Raw genomic sequence first — 20,292 nt, forward strand, 5'->3', positions numbered from 1 at the left:
TCCCTGGGCTATGTATAATCTGCTTTCATAGCCTAGAAGAGGTTTTCTGGGAGATTACAATCCAGCACTCTTTTGTTTTCATCTCCAGAAATCCTATTTTACGTACTCCCACAGGATTCTAAAATACTACTAATTATGAGATTTCCATTTTGCATACGTGGGTCGTTGAAGAGACATAGCGTGTCAGGGGGAAGAAGGCATTTGGTGCAGGAATGTGAACACTGTATCAGTACTTATTTGGAATGTCCCAGATAATTTGTTTCTGACATCACTGAGTAATGCAGTCACTTGAAACTTACGCCATTGAAACTTTTTTTAATGCTGCACTATACTATTTTTAATAGCATAAGTGTGCATGTCTGCTAAGTGCCAGGTCTGTGGCAGCAAACTTATATATGTAAATCATCCAATAATTCTTGGCTTGTGTGGTGCTTGATGATTAAGTGTTACCAAAAAAAAAACAAAAAAAGGTGGTTGCATGTCATAAACCCTTTGCTGTCATCCCTGCTGATGAGTATGCCTGGAGATGTTTGAATTGCTTCACTGGAAATTATTCAGACGTTCCCAGTACGTCACAGTGACTTTGCAGCAAAGCAGTGTCATCTGCGTGTATAATAGTCTGCCTTCCTGAAATAGGTGTGCTGCTGCTGCATGAGGCTGCCGTTGCTGTCAGACTTGGTATACACACTGGGCTTTTATATGAGGGTAATTATTTGAGTTATATCTGCCCAGTTAATTATGCTGATGTAGCTGTGTTAGTATGCAATTACAGTTGGAAAAGAGAGTTTATGTTCTCATGGTTTGTTCTGTTTTCCATCTGGGAAAATCTAAACCAGTAGAAGACTTCTATTCTGATGTAAGTGCATCGGTGGGATAGAGAACAAATTCACCTAGCTGTATCAGTACAGATACGTAGCTCACTCTTAATTATAGATACTGAATGTCTAATAAAAAAATGTGGCTGAAAGAAGTGATTGATGTAGTTTCCGTGATTCTGTAAACACTGTCAGCTGTGTGTTAGTATCCTGGAGGGCATTTCAGCGTGTTTCTGTCAAGTTTCTCATGAAGCATTCTCAAAAAATCATAATTAACAATTATGTTGGTTACATAATGTCAGTTTTCATCTGGAAAAAAGAAAGCCCATACATACAGTTCTACAAATTAGTTATTTCCTGTTTTGGTATTGAAAGGATTTGACTGCATTAGGGAGACTCTATAGGGAAAAGGTAGCTCATTACAGCTCAGTATAGCTGACCGGCAGTGCCACGTTGCTGGCTGCACGTATGTTTATGGTGATGAACATGGATTGTTTGGTCACTTAACATTTCAGCGTGAGTTTGCAGACAACCAGTTCCTCCTGAACAAACAGCCTCTTCATGAAAGCCGCCATAGCTGGCATTAATTGATGTCCCCTTTGGCAGGCTGAACAGACACCAGCATCTGAATGGGCACAATGAAAGGATGTTATTTTTTTTCTAGGAAAATAATGCTTCTCATTGCTTAATTATGATTTAATTACAAAACTTCGGCTCAGCTGATGGTGTGAGGAAAGGAGAACGCTGCTCCCAATGAAGAGAGAGACTCTTTTGTGTGCAGACTTTGGCAGTGCGCTCCCTCTGTGTGCACGCTCAAGTGGGGCACTGACGGTGCGGCTGGAGGTCTCCTGGGAGCAGCTGCAGATGTCAGGTTGAATGCCTCGCAGTCAAGCGTTCATATTCAAGCTCCTAACTAGTGAAGGGCCCACACTTTGTCCTAAATAATGATTTTTTATTTTTAACCTCTTTTTGTAAATTCCTTAATTCCAGTGTATTAGCTGTTTGCTTAGCACTGTTGAATTCATAAGTCCAAGCAAAAGACAGTACAAATTGTTAGTTATAAAATATCCATGTTTTGTCATATTGAAGGTGTGTAACTTTAGTTACAAAATTGTATTTTGATTTTGTATCTGGGGTGCACTGGGCCCAGCACTGCCAGAGGGAGAGGGGAGGGGTTGTCCTGCTCTGTTCTGCACTGTGCAGCCTCACCTCCAGCACTGGGTGCGGGTTGGGTGCCTCAGTATAAGAGCATAAAACTATTAAGAGAGTGTCCATAGAGGGCTACAGAGATGGTGAATGGCTTGGAGGGCAAGATGTACCAAGGAGTGGCTGAGGCCCTTGGGTGTGCTCAGTGCAGAGCAGAGGAGCTGACAGGAGGCCTCATGGCGGCTGCAGCTCATCACAGGGAGCGAAGGGGCAGCGCTGAGCTCTGCTCTCTGTGACAGCCACAGGGCCCGAGGGAACGACATGGAGCTGTGCCAGGGGAGGGGCAGCTGGGGGTCGGGGACAGGGTCTGCACCACAGTGAGGTTGGGCAGTGGAACAGGGTGCCCAGCAGTGGTCATGGCACCAAGCTGCTGGAGCTCAGGAGGCGTTTGGAAGTGCTCTCAGACATAGGATTTGAATTTTGGGTGGTACTACATGGAGCCAAGGGTTGGACTCATTGGTGATCCCTGTGGATCTCTTCCCACTTGAGGTATTTTGTGACTCTCTACTATTTTTAAAAAGCTCAGTTCTAAAATGAATTAGACCATTTTCTTGTCACTTGCATTAATTCCTTTGAAGAAAGAGTGGAAACTTATCTCATACTTTGAACTTAAAAAATCTTTAATGTATATATGTTTTAGATTCTCATACGTAAGAGAAAAGGAGGAAGGAGTAAGCAAACCACTGACAGAGTGACATAAAACGGCTGAAGCTCACTTCCCTTATTTTGCAGGTGCTCAGTAGGCAACTGTAATTCACACGTGCAATTCTTTTGAATCTCTGGGTTTCTGCCCTCCCTTCTGGTTCTCATCAGGTTAAATTATGTGAGTGCTCAGGGCTGTCCTTACTGGGGGAATGTATCTGGAGACTAACATCCTTGAAAGATTTCCCCTTGCCCCCAGCATGTTGTGACAAAAGGAAGTTTTTCAGAATCTGCTGTTAAGTTTAATGCTAAAGGCCTTGCTTGATACCTTTACATCTTCATCTTTTAGGTGTAAGGCAGGGATTCTCCTGTAACAAAGTTTGAAGCAAGCAGTAGTTAAACAATTCACCTAGACTTGTATGTATGACAAAAAAGTGAGGTCAAGTTATTTGTAAGAAAAGACAAAGGATTTTTTTTTTCTGGAGTTCGTTTACGGACTCGTGTTTTAACAGCATGTCATTTCTTCCGGTTTTTGGTCCTGTAAAGGTGTATCTGTTTAGTGCTGATTGTACAGTGCTGTGAATAATTAAATGAAGTTAACACAACTTTTTTTTTCTTTTTAAATGAATTCAATTTTCTTTTAACTTATCTGCTACTCTGCTACTTTCTTTGCCTACTCTTCTTATCGACCTTCTGCCTAAAGGTTAAAATCGTATGTATGTGTGCACATATTTGGCTTGCCTTTTGGGTGTAATTGTTTACAGACAAGTTATAGTCTTTATCTTTTTTAGTGTGAATGAGCTGAAGTTAAACGTACCAGTTCCAGAAGAATTGTAATGATTTAACTAAGGTTAAATCTATAGATTTCAGAAGAACCATGACTCCACCAAAGGCAGAAGTCTCACAGTGATACACGTAAGGGATGAGCTATTGGTAGTTGAAGTATTGTAAGGTACAGTTTGTGCAATTCTAATTTTCAAATAGAAATGTGAACACTTAGTTTGCCAGAGGTTTTACTTAATTTTTAATCTCTTAGTTCTTTCTAGCAAGGGAAAGTAAGTTATTTAGCAGTTATTTAGTTATGCTTTTCAAAATAATGGATAGTGGAGCACTTCATACAATGACAGTGTCGTCCAGCTTTTCTGGTGCCCTGCTTGTTAGGAATTAGAAAATGCCAGGCTTTTCTGTTCCTACTAGGTTTGGTTTTGTGAATGTAATTTTTCTTCATTTTCTTCTCTGGCATTGATTATCCATTCACATGTTGGGTTTTTTCAGCTTGGTAGTATTTGCTAAAGGTTTAAAGAAAAGAACATATACTCTTCTGTAGTTTTGATAGGATGTGACCTACCAAATCTAGCAATGGGGAACATTGAATCCTATCTGGGGTAATTATTGATTCAAGTAAAAAATGAATTCCTATTTAATTATAGAAGAAAGAAGTCAGGTATAGGTTAGGGATTAAAACAGGAGACTGGATTTGAAAGTGAGACCATACAAAATCATACAATTTACTACCCTTGAATTCTAGAATATGATTAATTTTATTGCAATTATATAAAACGATTTAAAAGAAAATCTCAAAAACAACTGTTCCAATAGTTGTAATATGGGAAAAATATTTCCAGGGCTTGTCTTTTAGTGGCTTTTCTCATGAGGGGAGTTTCTGGCTAGGGTGCAGAGCAGACAGTGTTTCATGTGATAAACATGTTGAGCTCTGCTGTGTAGACTTTGGTTTAATAAGCCTCTGATCATTTTTTCATGAAGGTAGCATTAGCAATGTAAATTGTTTTGACATATGTACAGATTGCGAGGAGGTTGTAAGTAAGGTAAAACAAAATTTCTGTAGTGGGAGGCAGAGCAGACTAAGTCATTTCTTTCCCTTTCTCTTTCCTACCCAGAAATGAAAGTAGTTTGATTGTTTCTGAGGTACTTCCTAAGCATCTGTTTTGTCACTGAGGCACCGGAGCTGTTAGGCTGTTTTTATGTGTAAATGTGTGATAATTTCAGACAGTGGTACACTTAACCCTTAGAAACTACCACATATGCTCTTTCAGCCACAAGAAATGCTCAGTAAAGCTACTCTGTGCTATTTTGGGAATGCTCTCAATGTTATTAGGGGGACTGTCTATCTCACCATCTTAACTCACCAATCCTATGAAATATAGTGAATTAAGAGCAGTGGTGCCCACAGGACTGCTGTTGGGAACAGCTATCAGAAAGGAGAAAGCTGAGAAAGACGAGAGGTGACAGGCCTGAGTGGAAAACAGAACAAGAAAGCTGTGGAGATTGCAGTAGGTATCTGGATAAGCAGGTCTTCTGTCAGCAGTTTGGAGGCACGCCCACTTTTTATCTTAATTCTGAACTGCGCTGGTCTCATTTTCAACTGGAGTTACAGAAAGCTTGGGGTTTGAGCTTTGCTCCCTTGTGGTACTGCAGCGGCCTGGGGACTTGGCTGCGCTTAGACTTTGAGTCTGGATGGATGCTATTCAAAGGAAAAGTGGCTGGAGCATGACCCGCTTTGTCTTTGTGGATCTTGTTTTTGCTTTTTGGAAGAACCAAATTGGGTAAAAGCTGCAATTAGTTGGGCTCGTTGGCTAGGCTGTCTGTGGTGGGTGTGGAAAAGGCCTTGCTTGATACCTTTAGATCAGCTAGGGGTGGAACTGAAGGAAATCACACAGCTGCCCCCTCCTGAGTCTGGACTGTGTGTGTTAGGAGCAGCAGCAGCCTGAGGCACCAGCCAGCTCCCAGACTCCAACAGCAAGCACCGTCAATAGGTGGGCTACATGAGACAGCACAGGAGACAGCAGGTCTAAAGTAATGCAGAACTGATGCTGTGGAGGGGCTGGTGCACAGCACACTACTGTAGTAACTGATCTTACCTTATTTCTCCCAAGATGTTAACAGTGGGCAGGGAGGAAGCACAGGCCACATCCTGCCCCCAGAGTAAGGTTTGAGGTGAGAAGTATCTGGCCACATCATCTTATCCCAAGAGATGAACCAAGGGATTGTAGTCAAAATCCAAAATCTAAAGTAACCTTCGTTAATGTGAAACTTCTGTGGATGACCAAAAGCATGGTGAGATCTGTGTCCTTAAAACCCCTGCCCCTGCTGTGGCTGTGATAGGCATGCACTCTAGTAAGTTATTTCCTGTCTGATGCAAATGATTTCTGGCAGAGTTGTCTGCAAGCAAGTCAAGGCACTACCTCATTTGGTTAGCATCTCAAACTTACTGATGCTTTGATTTTCACAGGTGTGATGTATGACACTTTGTTGTTGTTTTTAAGGGACTAGTAGTTAAGTGTTATAAACCTTCTTCTGTGCCTCTCAGTTACTCTTTTTTTCATGTAACTGTTTCTCCCTTTTTTAATTTCCCAAATTATGTTATGGAAGTCATATTTAGTGGTGAGTCAGGCAATCCCAGTGGATTTTTCCTCTGATTCTGGTACTGTCTAGCTATTTGTCTTTTTGTTTTGAAAGAGAAATACTTACGTGTTAAGGAATTCATTGAATATCACAGTATGATAGCAGATGTGCTTTTCAGCTAATAATACGATTTGTATCTCTCCCCAAAACACGAATAAGATTAAAAAAAAATGAAGAATCAGCAGTATTAATCATTCCCATGGATGTGTTCTCAGTAGATTGTATAATACAAAGTTTCACAAACTCCATATTGACCATAAGGGAGCAGAATTGTGCAGGAGTCTGGTTTATAATCATAGCTGTTGTGGTCTTCTCCCTACTGCTTTCCCATGCAGTGTTCATCATCATCACAGCACATTATTTTGTGCGCAGCTGCTCTATGAATATTGTACAACTACGGGGGTTAGATGTTAGCTTAAATTCTTGGTCTTGTGTCAAATAATAAAATACTTGTTCCTAATCAGTTGAACAGGTTCTTTTTTTTTAGGAGGCAGCTGAACAGACATTTTAGGCCTGCAGAGGAGATTCAGATTTCTTGAAATATTCCAATAGTTTTCCTTCTGTATGGAGAGAAAAAAAAAGTGTGATCAAAATTGCTGGGAGTAAAGATAAAAGCAGTCGCTAATGCAAAATGCATTGAACACGGGTGTAGCTACTGTAGGGCAAAGGTCTAATTATGTTTATTTGTGTCGCAGTGCACTATAGAAATGTAGATTTTTCTCACAGCGTCCGAGATCTGTCTTTGTGACAGTGTGTGACAAGTCTTCCACAGGTCTCAACAGCAGAGATTTGGGAGATATTTTTGCAGTTTCATGCTTTGTCTTGGCAGATGTTTCTCCACCAGTGCTGACTAACGTGCGTTTGAGTTCACTGACAGTTTGTGCAGAGGGTGATCATGCGTCCAGCTGTTTTCATTTCAAGGTTAATTTTCACCATATTTTCTTTCTAGAAAAATGAGGAGGAGTCTGAGATTTCCTTCTCTGTTGCTTGGGTAAAATAAAAGTTTTGATGACATGCAGGAAGCTGGTAAACATCGGTGACTGCAGAAAAGCAGTTGTTAAACATCCCCTCTGGATGTCCAGTTTCAGCAGTCAAAGCTGAAACGTTTGTAGCTATATTGGAAAAAAATCAAGACCTACTCTGCTAAGCTAGTACTGCTAGCGGCTGTGTACTTCTCTCTTTCCTTGTGTTCATTATGTTTTGAAAGCAGTCTTCAAAGTATAACTGGCTTCGTTCACGTTGACTAAAGGTTAAATACAACCTGAACATTTCCGTCATAACAGTTAAACTTTCCAGCAAATACCATGACTGTATTTCCAGCTCGTTAAAGATTGATATGGAATAATTCCTTGCAACGTGGATATTTAATAAGTAGTGTTTCTCAATGTGTGGCTTTATATGTATGTATAAGATTTTAATACATAACTTCATGTACCTATGTTTATTTATATCTATGTCTATGTGTAAACATACATGCATAGACACACCAAATATGGGAAGTATATTTGCAAATGTAGTTTATTGAAATATTTTGGAAAATAATACTATGTTATGCTAAATATATGTAAGTATGGAATGTTGACATCCATTAAAAAAGTGAATTCAGTGTTACTGATGTTGTGTTTTGCTCACCTTCAGATGTTTTCCACATTTCTCTGGATGGTGGCACCTAACAGATTTTTTTGATTCAGCCTTTGAGTTAAGAAATGTCTCCCAAAATGGGAAACCAGTGCTTCCTTACTCTGCACTCTCCACTGGCTATAGGGCAGAACAAGACAACAGATAGCACTGAGCAGAGTTTGTGGGTTTTGCTCATGTAACCCTAAATCCTCAGTATTCATGAAGAAACAGTCTTGGTTGGTTTTTTCTCTTTTAATAAGTGATCTAGGCATGAAACTGCATTAACTGCACCCATGATGCATTGTGATTTAGAAAATCAGAAGATGCATCATCAATCTTAAAGGTTCCTGTTGGCAGGGAAGGCACTGTATCCCACACGTCACCTCTTCATTGCAGCTGTTGCATTCTTATGACTTAATGCCCAACAGAACTTCCATGGATGACGGAGAGCTTGGAAATGCTCACCAAACTGCCCTTTAATGCAGAAGACTTTTCTTTTTCTGCAAAAGGAGAACACGAATCAAAAGCAGTGAATTCCTCATTTTAGAAGTTTTAATTTTTTTTTTCCTTACAGCAGTGTGTCCTGTTGATGCTTCAGGATTGCCGTTCATGCATATAACTATGGAGCTAGCTTCAAAATAAGTTAAATATAACTGAAATACAACTATACAACTTAAATTACTCTTTGTTGTATAAGCAAGGTGGCATCATCTGAAGTCTTGCCAGGGACAGCACAATCCTCCTGAGGTAGTTTTCAGCCATGCAGTCTGAACACCAGAAAAACTGTAACCTCTTTGTTATCCGTACATCCTTTATTCTAGTGCTGATCTTGCACTATGAGCCTGTCTTGTATCTATTCAGTCAGGCTTTGCATTCTGGGTGCAGCAGTAGCATATTTTATCTGCACTTACATTAGCAATTAAATCATTTATTTGTAGTCTTTCATAAAATAGGAGGTGTGCCCTTTTAATCTTTACGTTCACTTAAACATATTACACTGATAACAAAATTAGGAAGCTGCATTGCAAAGTGCTGTGCTCAGCATATACCATGAAAGGTGGTGAACTGTCATGATAGCTTATAGTCCAAATCCATCTTCATTACAAGTGTTAATATTAATAATTAAGGATGTTGAAATGAAATCACTATAAATGATTAAAGCTATGTAAAGCATGGCAAGAGGCAATCTCTATAAATATGTCCTTTTTTAATGTTCTTTTTTGTAGGGGTGGGGAATGGAAGCAATTAACCTTTAGTGCCAGTAATTTGCTCACATATTAACCCTCTTTCTGAAGAGGAATCTTCCGTTTTTATGTGTGCTTCTCACTGTTACTGCCATTTTTTGATTATCAGGAAATCAGAATTTAATATTTCAGTTCTGGATATTTTCAGTTCAGGAGGTACCTGTCCCGAGTACGTGACTGGAAGAACTGTTTCCCTTTCAGTCTTGCAGTGTATTTAGTGTTTCCAGGAGCTTAGTGAGCTGTATTTTAGTGGCCATACTAGTGATTCATGCATCGCTGGTGGAGGTGTAGCTGTTCTCATCATTTCTGCCCAAAGGACTTTTGCCTGAGGAAAAATGGTAGCTGTTTAAGGAGCGAAGCAATCCAGCTTCATGCAGCTGGGTCCTGTCTTTTAGCAGCTGTAATTAACCCTTGCTTTCTGAGATAGAGTTCAGCACAGAATACTTTTTACATAGTGTCCTTTACTTGCTTTATCAGTCAGTGTTTCTCATGGGAAGTGTTGTTCCGTTGCAGTTGGACTGACTCAGAGGTCAGAGCGCTCGCTGCTCCTGATATCAAAGGGTGAGGGAGGAATTCCCCAGCAGTGAGAAGTACTGTGAGTGGGCAGGAATGTTGGTGGCAGAGAGCAGGAGTTAAGGCAGTGGGATTTGGAAACCAAATAGGACATTATAAATTGGATTCCATGATAAGGAGCAGTGCCAGTAATCCACAGCTGGTAGAATGTGAACTACTGCCAAACACATAGTGGTTCAAGGCTCTTCAAGTTGTGAGGAGCAGACTCAAGTCCGGGGAGGATCTTCCTGGGAAAGAAAAGAAGAAAAGGGGAAAAAATGCAATGTTTCTGTTGTAATATTGTGTACACCCCAGTTTCAGTTAATATTGTTAAACATGACTGGATCTTCTTGGGAAAGTTATTTTCTCTTTTCTTCAGTGCTTTAAGCCCTGTGTTGTATCTGCTGCCTAGCTTGCTGGTCTCTTCTCAATGCCATGCAACCTGATGGCAGCATGAAATCCAAGGCTTAGAGAATTGTGTTTTGAGAGTGTAACTCTTTGTGGTTTATCAGGGTTTATATTTCTCTAGTTTACAATCCCTGTGGATGTTCCTTTGCTGTATAACTTCAGTGTAGACAGTGAGGCTTTCTTTCAGAGCTGACTCTTAACAGTTGGTTTATCTTGTCAGATTTGAATGGAAAATTTATGAAGACAGTGGAACAATAGTTACTTGGTGAGTACAGAAATGCAGGATAAATGATTTTGTCTGCAGAATGGCTCTAACCTTTGAGTTTCGTTTGTTTACTGAAGATTGCTCTTTCAAGACTAAGTAGGTTTGTCAGTAGTGCTTTGCTATGTCCTTAGTGGGACTCTGCTTCCTGTCTGCAGTGTTCTAGTATCTTAGATCATTTTTCAGAGTTCCCAAGAGATAGCTTTTCCACCCACAAAGAGCCTCTTCTATTCTAGCATTAATCTGAGAAAGAGGTTGTGTTTCATGGGTTATACAGAACGACTATGTTCAATTTCAGAATCTGTGGAACAAAATAACAAAGCAACAGGATGAACTTTAGCATGGATCTGTGTTTTCATGCAGTGATTCATTCTTTACCTTACTAGTAGGACAAACAGAGTGGTGGTACATTGGTGCAGGCTGCCCAGGCAGCTGGTGGACTCCCAATCCTTGAAGGTGTTTAAGGAAAGTGTAGTTGTAATACTTATGGACGTGGTTTAGGGGGCAGTTTCGGTGGTAGGTGGACTAGATGATGTTAGAGATTTTTTCCAACATTAAAGATGTTATGATTCTGGGAGTTATATATCCTATTGTGGATAAAAGTATTGTGCTAATTTCAACTGTAGAATGTGAAGTTTGAATTTTGCTGTAAAAATAAATAGAAAGAGTCTTCTGCATATGAAATTCTGGCATAAGTGATAAAACTCAGCTTCTGCAGTTGAATGTAAATGGTACAGATACACATGTCCGGAATTATCTATGTAAGAAAATGAACCATGTGTGTATAGGGTCTAGAATTTCAAAGTAATGTTCGGTTAGTTAAGGAGAATCATCTGCTACCTGTGGAATCTCTTTTACTGGTTATATATATATAAGTGAAGTTCTGTCACTTATAAAGTAGGTTACATAGTGAGTACATTAAAAATATTTATTGTAAGAGAACCTAATTTAGGAGGATTTTTTTAAGACATATATTCTCTCTCATTTGAGAAAATTTCTCTCTTTTGTCAGCTTAGAAATTGGAGTGCATCTCTGAACTTTCATGTTTATATTTTTTTTCTGTACTTTAAATGTGAATCCTTCAGTCATTTTTTTGCTTTCTTTTCTTACGTAGGCCGGTGGTTATTATTAATACATATGCATGAGTTAATGTATAACTCGTTATAATAATTAAGTGATAAGGTAGTTAATAACTTTACATTAACTTGTAAAGCTGTGGGTTGTGGCACTCTTCTTCACAGAACATTTCTTCAAGGGGATGCTGGTCCTACTGTTTGACATTTTTACATATTGGAAACAGTCTGTATTTTCTCTACCTTTGCTTATTTTTGTTTCTTCTCCTCCCTGCTCAGGAAACAATTTGGATTAGTTTTGACCCTTTTTTATTTATGTGCTTATACTATTTTACGTTATCCTCTCTTTTGCATTGTAGTCAATTAATGCCATTCAACTTGAATGAGTATTGCTTCATGGCTATTAGACAGAAATAATAATGTTAGAAAGCTCATCTTTACATACTTTTACAAATAAGATCTGAATACGTCCCTCTTATATTAATGAAGTGGTTCTTATATAAGAATCTTTCACCTTTTTTTGTGGTTTTGAGGTTTCTAGGCCTTAGCAGACAAATTTTTGGTTGAAAGTCTATAAACATTTGCATATGCATTTAGATTTTTATAGTTAGTTGTTTTTTTTTTTTTACTTGAAGATGCTGTTTTCTTTCTGCAGGAGTGTTTGAAGTGTAAAGGATTCATATTTATGATAGTAACAGTTACAGTGGAACAAGGGAAAATAAAACATCTCTACCAAAGACACCTAAAAATTGTGTGGTGTATTTAAGAAAAGTGTGTCCTCTCAAGTTTAGTAGATGCATTAATTTACTATTTATCTTGCTTAATGATCCTGTGATATGGGAAATTAGTGGCTTTGCAGATGAAAAATGTATGAGTAAAAAAAATGCATTTGTCTTTGGAGACATCATCTGTTTCATTGAAAAAAGGCACAGATGCGAAATTTATCTCAATAATTAAATTTATAATTATTGTATCATAGATTGATAAATCATTGCTCTTCCTGGCTTGTAAGTTGAAGCTACAGTTCATGTAACAGAAATAGGTTTAGTTATTGAATAGTGACTATAAGCGGAGATTTTTCTAACATTGTGCTTGCATGTTTTTATACATTATTTAAAATGTATGGCAGAGAAGAAAGCTGCAGATAGGGAAGATGATTTTGTTAATGACTCTACAGGGATGTGCTTTTCTTTGCACTGAATGGCAGACATGCAGGCTTGAAAAGTTTCTTCTGTGCTTTTTCTTTAGAAACTGCTGTCTTTGCCATTATTGAGTATGTTCATAGACTTCCTGAACTCATACAAGTACTACAAAAACAGCAATAGCACTGATTTTTAATAGGAGGCTGGGAAGTGAAAGAACAAAGGAACAAAAAGTCAAAGTGTTCATATGTGGTACGTGATGTATTTCTGATGCTAATGTCTTTTTTTCCTCCTTTTCCCAACAGCTGTAGAACAAGCAATCGAAAGAGTTTGATGGGCAATGGCCAGTCTCCAGCTCTGCCTCGACCTCATTCACCTCTCTCAGCACACACAGGTGATTTTTGTATCTGTGCTACTTCTGCTGTTATTAAATCCTTAAAAATCCTCTATAAGAAAAGGAAAATGGGCTAATTCTCTACCCCACTACCCTTTGTTTCCTTTGTTGGTAGTAGTGAAAAACTGCATATAATTCCATCCAAATGTCTGTTAAGTTTAAATTCAGAAGTCCATACATGTTAGGCTATGGTGAAAAGCACTCTAGAAATATCTAACACGGGTCATGCAACTTTTTTTTTTGTTTTCCATGTTCTTATGCGTTTTCTCCAGTTTCTTATCAGTGTGTATTATAGTATGGAAAGAATATAGAACAGATGATCTTGTAACACATGATAAAGTTAGTGGAGTTAGGGAGTAAAGTATTACATTCTACTCACAGTGCTTTTGCTCCTCAGGATTTTTGATGTTAGGCACATCACAAGAAATTTCAGTGCTTCATTTGCCACACTCTCTTTTGTTTCTAAATCACCTGAAGTATTTAAGATTGAATAAAAAGTCTGTAGATTAGATATATTATTGATACGGTTGTCCTCGCTTTTTTTAAAAAGCATTGTTAGCATACAAAAACACATTTCTTCACAGAATTATTCTGTCATATTTTTTTAGCATTGGTTGTAATGATATTCTTAAAGTCCCGCAACAAGCCTTGTGTTGGCAATGACACTGACTACTTTCTAGTACTGTTCCTGGATGATAGAAGATAAAGTGCAGAGTTTTGTTTGCTTTTTTCAAGAAGGTGTTGAGTTTAGTAAGATACTCGCAGTTTTCTAGTGGAAGCAACCTTAGAGTGGTTCTCCTCAAACTGAGCAGCAAGCTATCACAGATAGGAATACAGATGAGATTGTGAAGAGTTGAAGGTAACATGCTACCTACTGCTTCTCAAACCATAAAACAGGAGTAGAAAAAAATACTTCATTTGGAAGGAACTTAGAGATCCTTTAGTCCAACTACCTGATTACTTGAGAGCTAATGAAAATTTAAAACGTGTTACCCAATTGCATCTTGAGCACTGACAGACACGGGGCATAAAACACTTTACTAGAAAGCCTATCCAATGCTTTGCCACTCTCACAATAAAGAAATTTTTACTGATGTCCAGTCTGATTAGTACTGTTGATTTCAAAGCTGTGGGCAAGCGACTCCAAAAGCAGAAAAGTAAGTTAAGTGTAGGCTATTCTTTTCCACTAACTGAGCAGTATGTGTCATCTTTTCAAAAAACTTGCTGTGGAAGCTTGGCAGCTTCTGCAGTTAGCCAGGATCATAGGGTCATATAATAGTTTGGGTTGGAAGTGACCTTAAAGACCATCTAGTTCCACCCACTTGGCATGAGCAGGGACATCTTTCACTACCTGGGGTTGCCCAAAGCCCCATCTGATGGAGCCCTGAATACGTACAGGGAAAGGACATCCACACCTTCTCTGGGCAACCTATTCCAATGGCTCACTATGCTCCTAATTAAGAATTTCTTCTTTATATATGATATATCTTTTTGTTTTGAAGTTTAAAGCTGTTGCCCATTGTTGTGTCACTGCACTCCCTCTCCATCTTTGCTTTAGGCCCCCTGAGATACAGGAAGATCTTTCTGGGGTCTTCCCAGAGTCTTCTCTTTTCCAGGCTAACAAGCCCGGTTGTCTCAGCCTTCTTTTTAGGAGAAGTGTTCCAGCCCTCTGAGCATCTTCATGACCCCCTCTGGATCTTCTCCAACATCTCCATATCCTTCTTGTGCTGGGGGCCCCTGAGCTGAATACAGTACTCCAGGTGGAGCCTCTTGAGTGGAATAGAGAGGAGGACAGTGATCTCCCTTGCCCTGCTGGCTCCCTCTCTTTTCATGCAGCCCAGGATATGGTTGGTTTTCTGGGCTGTGAGTGCAAATTGCTGGCTTACATTCATTTTCTTGTCTATCACTATCCCTAAATTCTTTTCCACGGGACTGCTCTCCGTGCACTTATCACCCAACTTTTGTTCATGTTTGGGATTCCCCTGACCCAGGTGCAGTACTGCGTTGAACTTCACAAGATGTGTATGGGTTTACCTCTCAAGCCTGTGAGGGTCCCTCTGGATGCATCCCTTCCCTCCAGCATGTTGACTGCACCACACAGGTGCTTTCTGAAAACTTCCTGAGAGTGCATTCAATCCTCCTGTCCACATCACCAACAAAGATGTTAATTAGTGCCAGTCCCAATAATGACCCCTGAGGAGTACTTCACTGCACTGCATGCAGCAGATTCTCTTACACTTGTATGTTTTCCCAAGGTATGCATGCCAAACACTTCAGCAGCACTGGGATATTTCTTCTGTGCTATAAATTTGCAAGTTTATGGCTGTCTTCTTAGTTTTACTTCTGTGTGTAGTCATTTACAGTAAACAATCACATAGTCATTGGCTCCTGAATCGACTGGTTGCTGTGTCTGGACTAGTCTCTTGCAGGTGTAATTTGAAATTACAGCATGCTCTGAGAATAGCCTTGAGTAGTTTATTTCTTACTGTGCAGATGGAGTACATAATTTTTAGAGCTGACTTAGGCAAAATCATTTCTTAATATTTGGATACTGTGAATGCGATCCTAATTCATGCAAACAGATATGCAAATGTGTTACTTAAAAACATAGTGAAAGTATATAAGTATGGATTTTCTTCTGTATGTATTTTAGGAGTTCAGTATATCAAGTCTTCATAAATCCTCGATAACTTAGGTCTTAAGAAACTGTGGATTTCTACCACTGCTGTATTTTTGTGTTGTCAGAACCACCAGGGCTTACCTGCTCAAATGTCTTCCCTGCTCTTGGTGGAAACCTGTAGTTTTTTGCTAAGTTCAGCAGAGAAGTGTAACAAGGAATAGTTTGGACCACTTGGTGGATAAGGAATTGGTTGAAAGGCTGCAGACAAAGGGTGGTGATCAATGGTTCTTTGTCCAGGTGGAGGCCAGTAAGGAGTGGTGTCCCCCAGGGGTCTGTCTTGGGACCGTGCTCTTTAACATCTTTATCGGTGCCATTGATTATGGAACTGAGTGCACCCTCAGCAAGTTTGCTGATGACAGCAAGCTGAGTGGTGTGGTTGATGCAGTGGAAGGAAGGGATGCCATTCAACAGACAGGAAAAGTGGGCCAGGGTGAATCTAATGAGGTTCAACACAGCAAGGTGTAGGGTTTTGCACTTGGGCTAGAGATTGTATAGACGTTTGCACTAAAGGCTAGAGGTGTATAAATGCACCCGGGTGTTTATACAGGCTGGAGCAGTCCTTGAGAGTAGCCCTGCAGAGAAGGACCTGGCGTCCAGATGGATAAAAAACTTAACATGAACCAGCAGTGTGCTCTTGCAGCTCAGAAGGCAAATGGTATCCGGGTTCCATCAGAAGAACGGTGGCCAGCAGGGAGAGGGGAGGTGATTGTCCCTCTCTACTCTGCCTTTGTGAGGCCACATCTGGAGTACTTGTGTCCAGATCTGGGGTCCCCAGTAAAATACAGGGAGCTGTTGGAGAGGGTCCAGAGGAGGGCCACAAAGATGATCAGAGGGCTGGAGCACCTCCCCTACAAAGACAGGCTGAGGGAGCTGGGCTTGTTCAGCCTGGAGAAGGCCTTCTCATTGCAGCCTTCCATTACCTAAACAGAGCATACAAACAGGAAGGGAGTCAACTCTTTACAAAGGTAGATAATGGCAGGACAGGTTTAAAGTTGAAGGAGGAAGATTAGGTTAGATATCAGGGGAAAGTTCTTTACTATGAGAGTGGTGAGGTGCTGGAACAGGCTGCCCAGAGAGGCTGTAGATGCCCCATCCCTGGAGGTGTTCAAGGCCAGGTTGAATGGGACCCTGGGCAGGCTGTATTAGATATGGAGGTTGGTGGCCGTGCCTGGGGCAGGGGTGTTGGAGCTTGATGATCCTTGAGGGTCCCTTCTAACCCAAAGCTATTCTACAATTTCTTCTATATATCCTGCTGTATTTATTCTTTTGGGGAGTTTGTAGCTGAGTGTTGAGTACTCCAAATTAGAGAGGCCTCCAAAACTCCATTGAGACAACCTGATTTATCTACTGTCGTGCATGATGATTTTTAAGGTCTCCTTTGACTATGTCTGCAAAGTAACTAATAATGGTGAGATGTTACCAGAAAAGTTCAATAAATCAGAACAGAGTTTTTTTTCTAGCCTGCATGAGACATTCTACCGGAAGCATGAATTACAATCTCCAAATCTCAGGCTAAGATTGCCATCAGAAAAGATAACTATATTTTCACTTCTTTATCTCTTATTAGTGGTTGCTGTTGGAGGAAAAAAAAAAAAGGAAAAGAAAAAAAAATGGAAGCAGGAAAGACAGAGGGAAACAAAATAGTTTCCAGTTCCAGTTGAGCCAACTAAATGTGCAGCATAGGATCTGTGCTGGCATTCAACAGAAACAGGTTTTTTTAATTAGACTATCTGTGGCTGAAGCATGATAATTGCATGCACATGTGGCAAAAGTCCTAGTAGGATTATGCAGAATGTGGAGGATGCTAGAAGGGGATCCTGGTCCAGATACTGTTTTTGTGCATGTTGTCAGAATTCAGTTTTGCACAACAAATCTCAGATGGCTGCAGGTTCAACAGATGAGGCTACAAGCGTCAGGCAGGTAGCTTCTTGTCATGTGGTATTGCACCATTATATTCCACTGGGCTATCAAAGGAAGAAGGTGTTGACACTTGCTATTCATGAGGCTGAGTGTAACTGATCATATAATTGAGACCTGGAGCCACCAAATGTTCTTCCAGTTCTCCACTGTCTTGAGAATTTTCTACCCATCTCTGAAACTTAGTTCATTGTATCTTATGATGCCTCTTTGTTTTGGTTTCAGCTGGGTCAGTGTTTATAGCACAGTGATGTTTGGTCATAGCTGAGTGATAGGAGCGTGCCCAGTGCCAGGCTGGGCTGCTCGGTGGGAAAAAGCCCACCACAACAGTCCTCTTAGCACTCAATGTGGAGCTCTAATGGTTGTGATAATGACAGATCTGAATAGAGCATATTAAAACAAAACTGTTGTAGGTGTTACAGTAGTTTAATAGTTGCTGTTCAGAATGTTATTTTTTTCTATTTTTGGAGGTCTTTCTGAGTATTTGCACAGAACCATATTAAATACTTACTTGTGATATACAATCCCTGCTGCATTATTTACCATTTCTGGGGGCTGGATTAAGATTATCATTCTTCTATTTGGTATAAAACTGTTTCAGAAACTAATCTGGTATTTGTATTTAATATTGCAGTCATCTTTGTATTTTAGGAAGCGTATATTGGAAACTATTAATAATTTCACTCTTTACTTTGTCACCTGGGGGAGTCAGGCTATGGGGGAGACAAGTGGGAATGCTCAAACCAGCATGTTAAAATTTCTATGTATCCTGATAGTGTTTCAGGTTTTGTTTAAGGTTAAACAAATGTTTAGATAATCCTGCCCCTGTACTGTGTGCTGGTGAGAGCTCACCAGGAGTACTGTGTCCAGGTGTGGAATCCTCAGCCCCTCTATGTATTGAAAGGCCTCATGTCTTCTTAAAACCATTTTGGCTTCTGTTTTATACTGTGAATGCCTTTCTTGCCAGAGTACTGTCAGAGTACTCTGAGCATCTCTGTCGAGAAATGACTGTTACCCTCACAGAAAGCAAGGGAATGTTGTACTAGATACTGTTGTTTTAAGATGACCAGGTTTTTGACTTCAGGCTTGTTGCATCTCAGTTACTACTGCGTGTACTTGTCCTTTATTTTAGACTAATGAAATTGAAGGGAATCAAGTTGTCTGTTAGACTCTTGAAAACCTACCCAGTTTTCATTAAATATTTTTATTAATTATTTCTATTAACTTACTAATTTCTATTAATTTCTAATAACAATAATTAGAATTGTGTTGGTTGGAAGTTCCATGCTTTATAAGTACCCAAATTCAGTATGTTTTTGCCTTGTTCCATGAAGATCCGCTTTATATCAATTTATTGCTCTTGTTTGGAGGACAGGCAAGACTGAGGCATATATTGAGTTACCTCTGCTTGCATTCTATACCTGAGATAAGTTCTTTTGGGGTAGCTAGTTTAAGATAAGTGTTTTTAGCCCAAGACTTCACATCTTGAAGGGAAGAGTGCTATTTATCTTTAGTATCAATGGAAGCAAGGTATATAAAGGCATACTGTGAGTCTGAAGGTGGAACTCTATTAGTCAGAGTGCACTGAATTAATACTCAGCCCAGTACTGCTGGCTTTGCTGAAGAGCGTTTTCATCTTTGGTAATCTGTGCAACAATCATTTTAGAGGTCTGGTTGCTCCTTCAGTAACATGTCATTATTTCAGACTTAATGAAGAACTCAGGTTGCTGGTGCATAATGACAGTGATTTGAGTTGGAACTATCCAAAACCAGCATTTCACGGAGTCTTGCTCTATTCTAAAAAAGCGTTTCTTGAGCATAATCATAAATCTTTCAGGATTTTTTTCAGGGCTTTTTATACCCGCACTCTTCCTTGCAGTCCTTCTCTTCATGCACGTTCAAACTAAACTGAAGTATGGGCCATTCTCTAACTTAAACAGACACCCTTTGAGGAGGACTGGTGGTCTAAGTTTAGAATTATGCAAATTTTCCCATATGAGAAAGTCATATAGAAATCTCAGTGTACTTTATACCTCTTCCCATTCTCCTGTTACAATTGTTTGAGATGGGGATAACGGAGGATTGTTTCTAAAAAGTTGTCTGCTATTAACCCTTATACATGCAAGCTGAATTGGTAAACCCCAAATACTTGCATAAAGATTTTCAAATGCTTGTCTTACCTTCTCAATATTTCTCAGATTCACATGGTTGGATAGGGGAGGATAAGTGAGATGACACCACAATAATGAAGTAAATATATTGTGCAGTAAATACATAGCACTTGTCAAAGAGGGAGCAGTTTGCTGCTGAAGTCTGCCACTGTCTTTTGCATACATGAAAAGACAGTATTTCTTTCATTTCATGCATGCAAAGGACAGTAGGATTTCTAGAGTAATTTCAACTACCATTATGTGACGTCTTTCTTACTAAAATAGAAAACAGATATACACTAATGATACTTCTTCAGGTTCAAACCTCCGTCATTAAACTAATAATCTTATCTTGGTTGTTTGAATATCCTTCATGTTTCATATCTGGGCTGATAGCCACTAAACCTGCTGAAAGGTCCTGTTAGTTTTTGCATTAACTGTGAATGTATTCAAATTCTGAGAGGCAAAGGGTTGCAGTATCAGCTTGGACAACATCTGGTGCCCTGGATGCTAATGGACTTTTCCAGATGAATGCCTGCTGCTGCGTAGGCAGGTCATCTGCACCACCCAGCCTTTGAGTGAGTGATTATCATCACAGCACGTCAGGGCGTTCAGATGTCCCCACCTCAACAGTCACAGAAGCTTGTTCTTGTGGGTGATGCTAACCCCTGATGATTAATAATCATGTGTAGTGCTGTTTAATTTTATCTACTGCAGAAATGGGTTTTAACTGTTAGGAGTAATGCTGTAAATCTTGTGTTTCT

General features: G+C 39.7%; 1 protein-coding gene across 21 annotated transcripts in view; it reads left to right on the forward strand.

Moving 5' to 3' along the window:
* The window catches only part of MAST4 (microtubule associated serine/threonine kinase family member 4), a 288,003-nt gene that overhangs the window by 199,534 nt on the left and 68,177 nt on the right, over positions 1 to 20,292 (forward strand). For all 21 annotated transcript variants that reach the window (XM_015277617.4, XM_015277618.4, XM_015277619.4 and 18 more), the window contains one exon: positions 12,693 to 12,781. In XM_015277617.4, coding sequence (XP_015133103.2) covers positions 12,693 to 12,781 — 89 coding nt within the window. The remainder of the gene's footprint in view (positions 1 to 12,692; positions 12,782 to 20,292) is intronic.

Source organism: Gallus gallus, chromosome Z (assembly GCF_016699485.2).
Source record: "Gallus gallus isolate bGalGal1 chromosome Z, bGalGal1.mat.broiler.GRCg7b, whole genome shotgun sequence".
Taxonomy (NCBI): domain Eukaryota; kingdom Metazoa; phylum Chordata; class Aves; order Galliformes; family Phasianidae; genus Gallus; species Gallus gallus.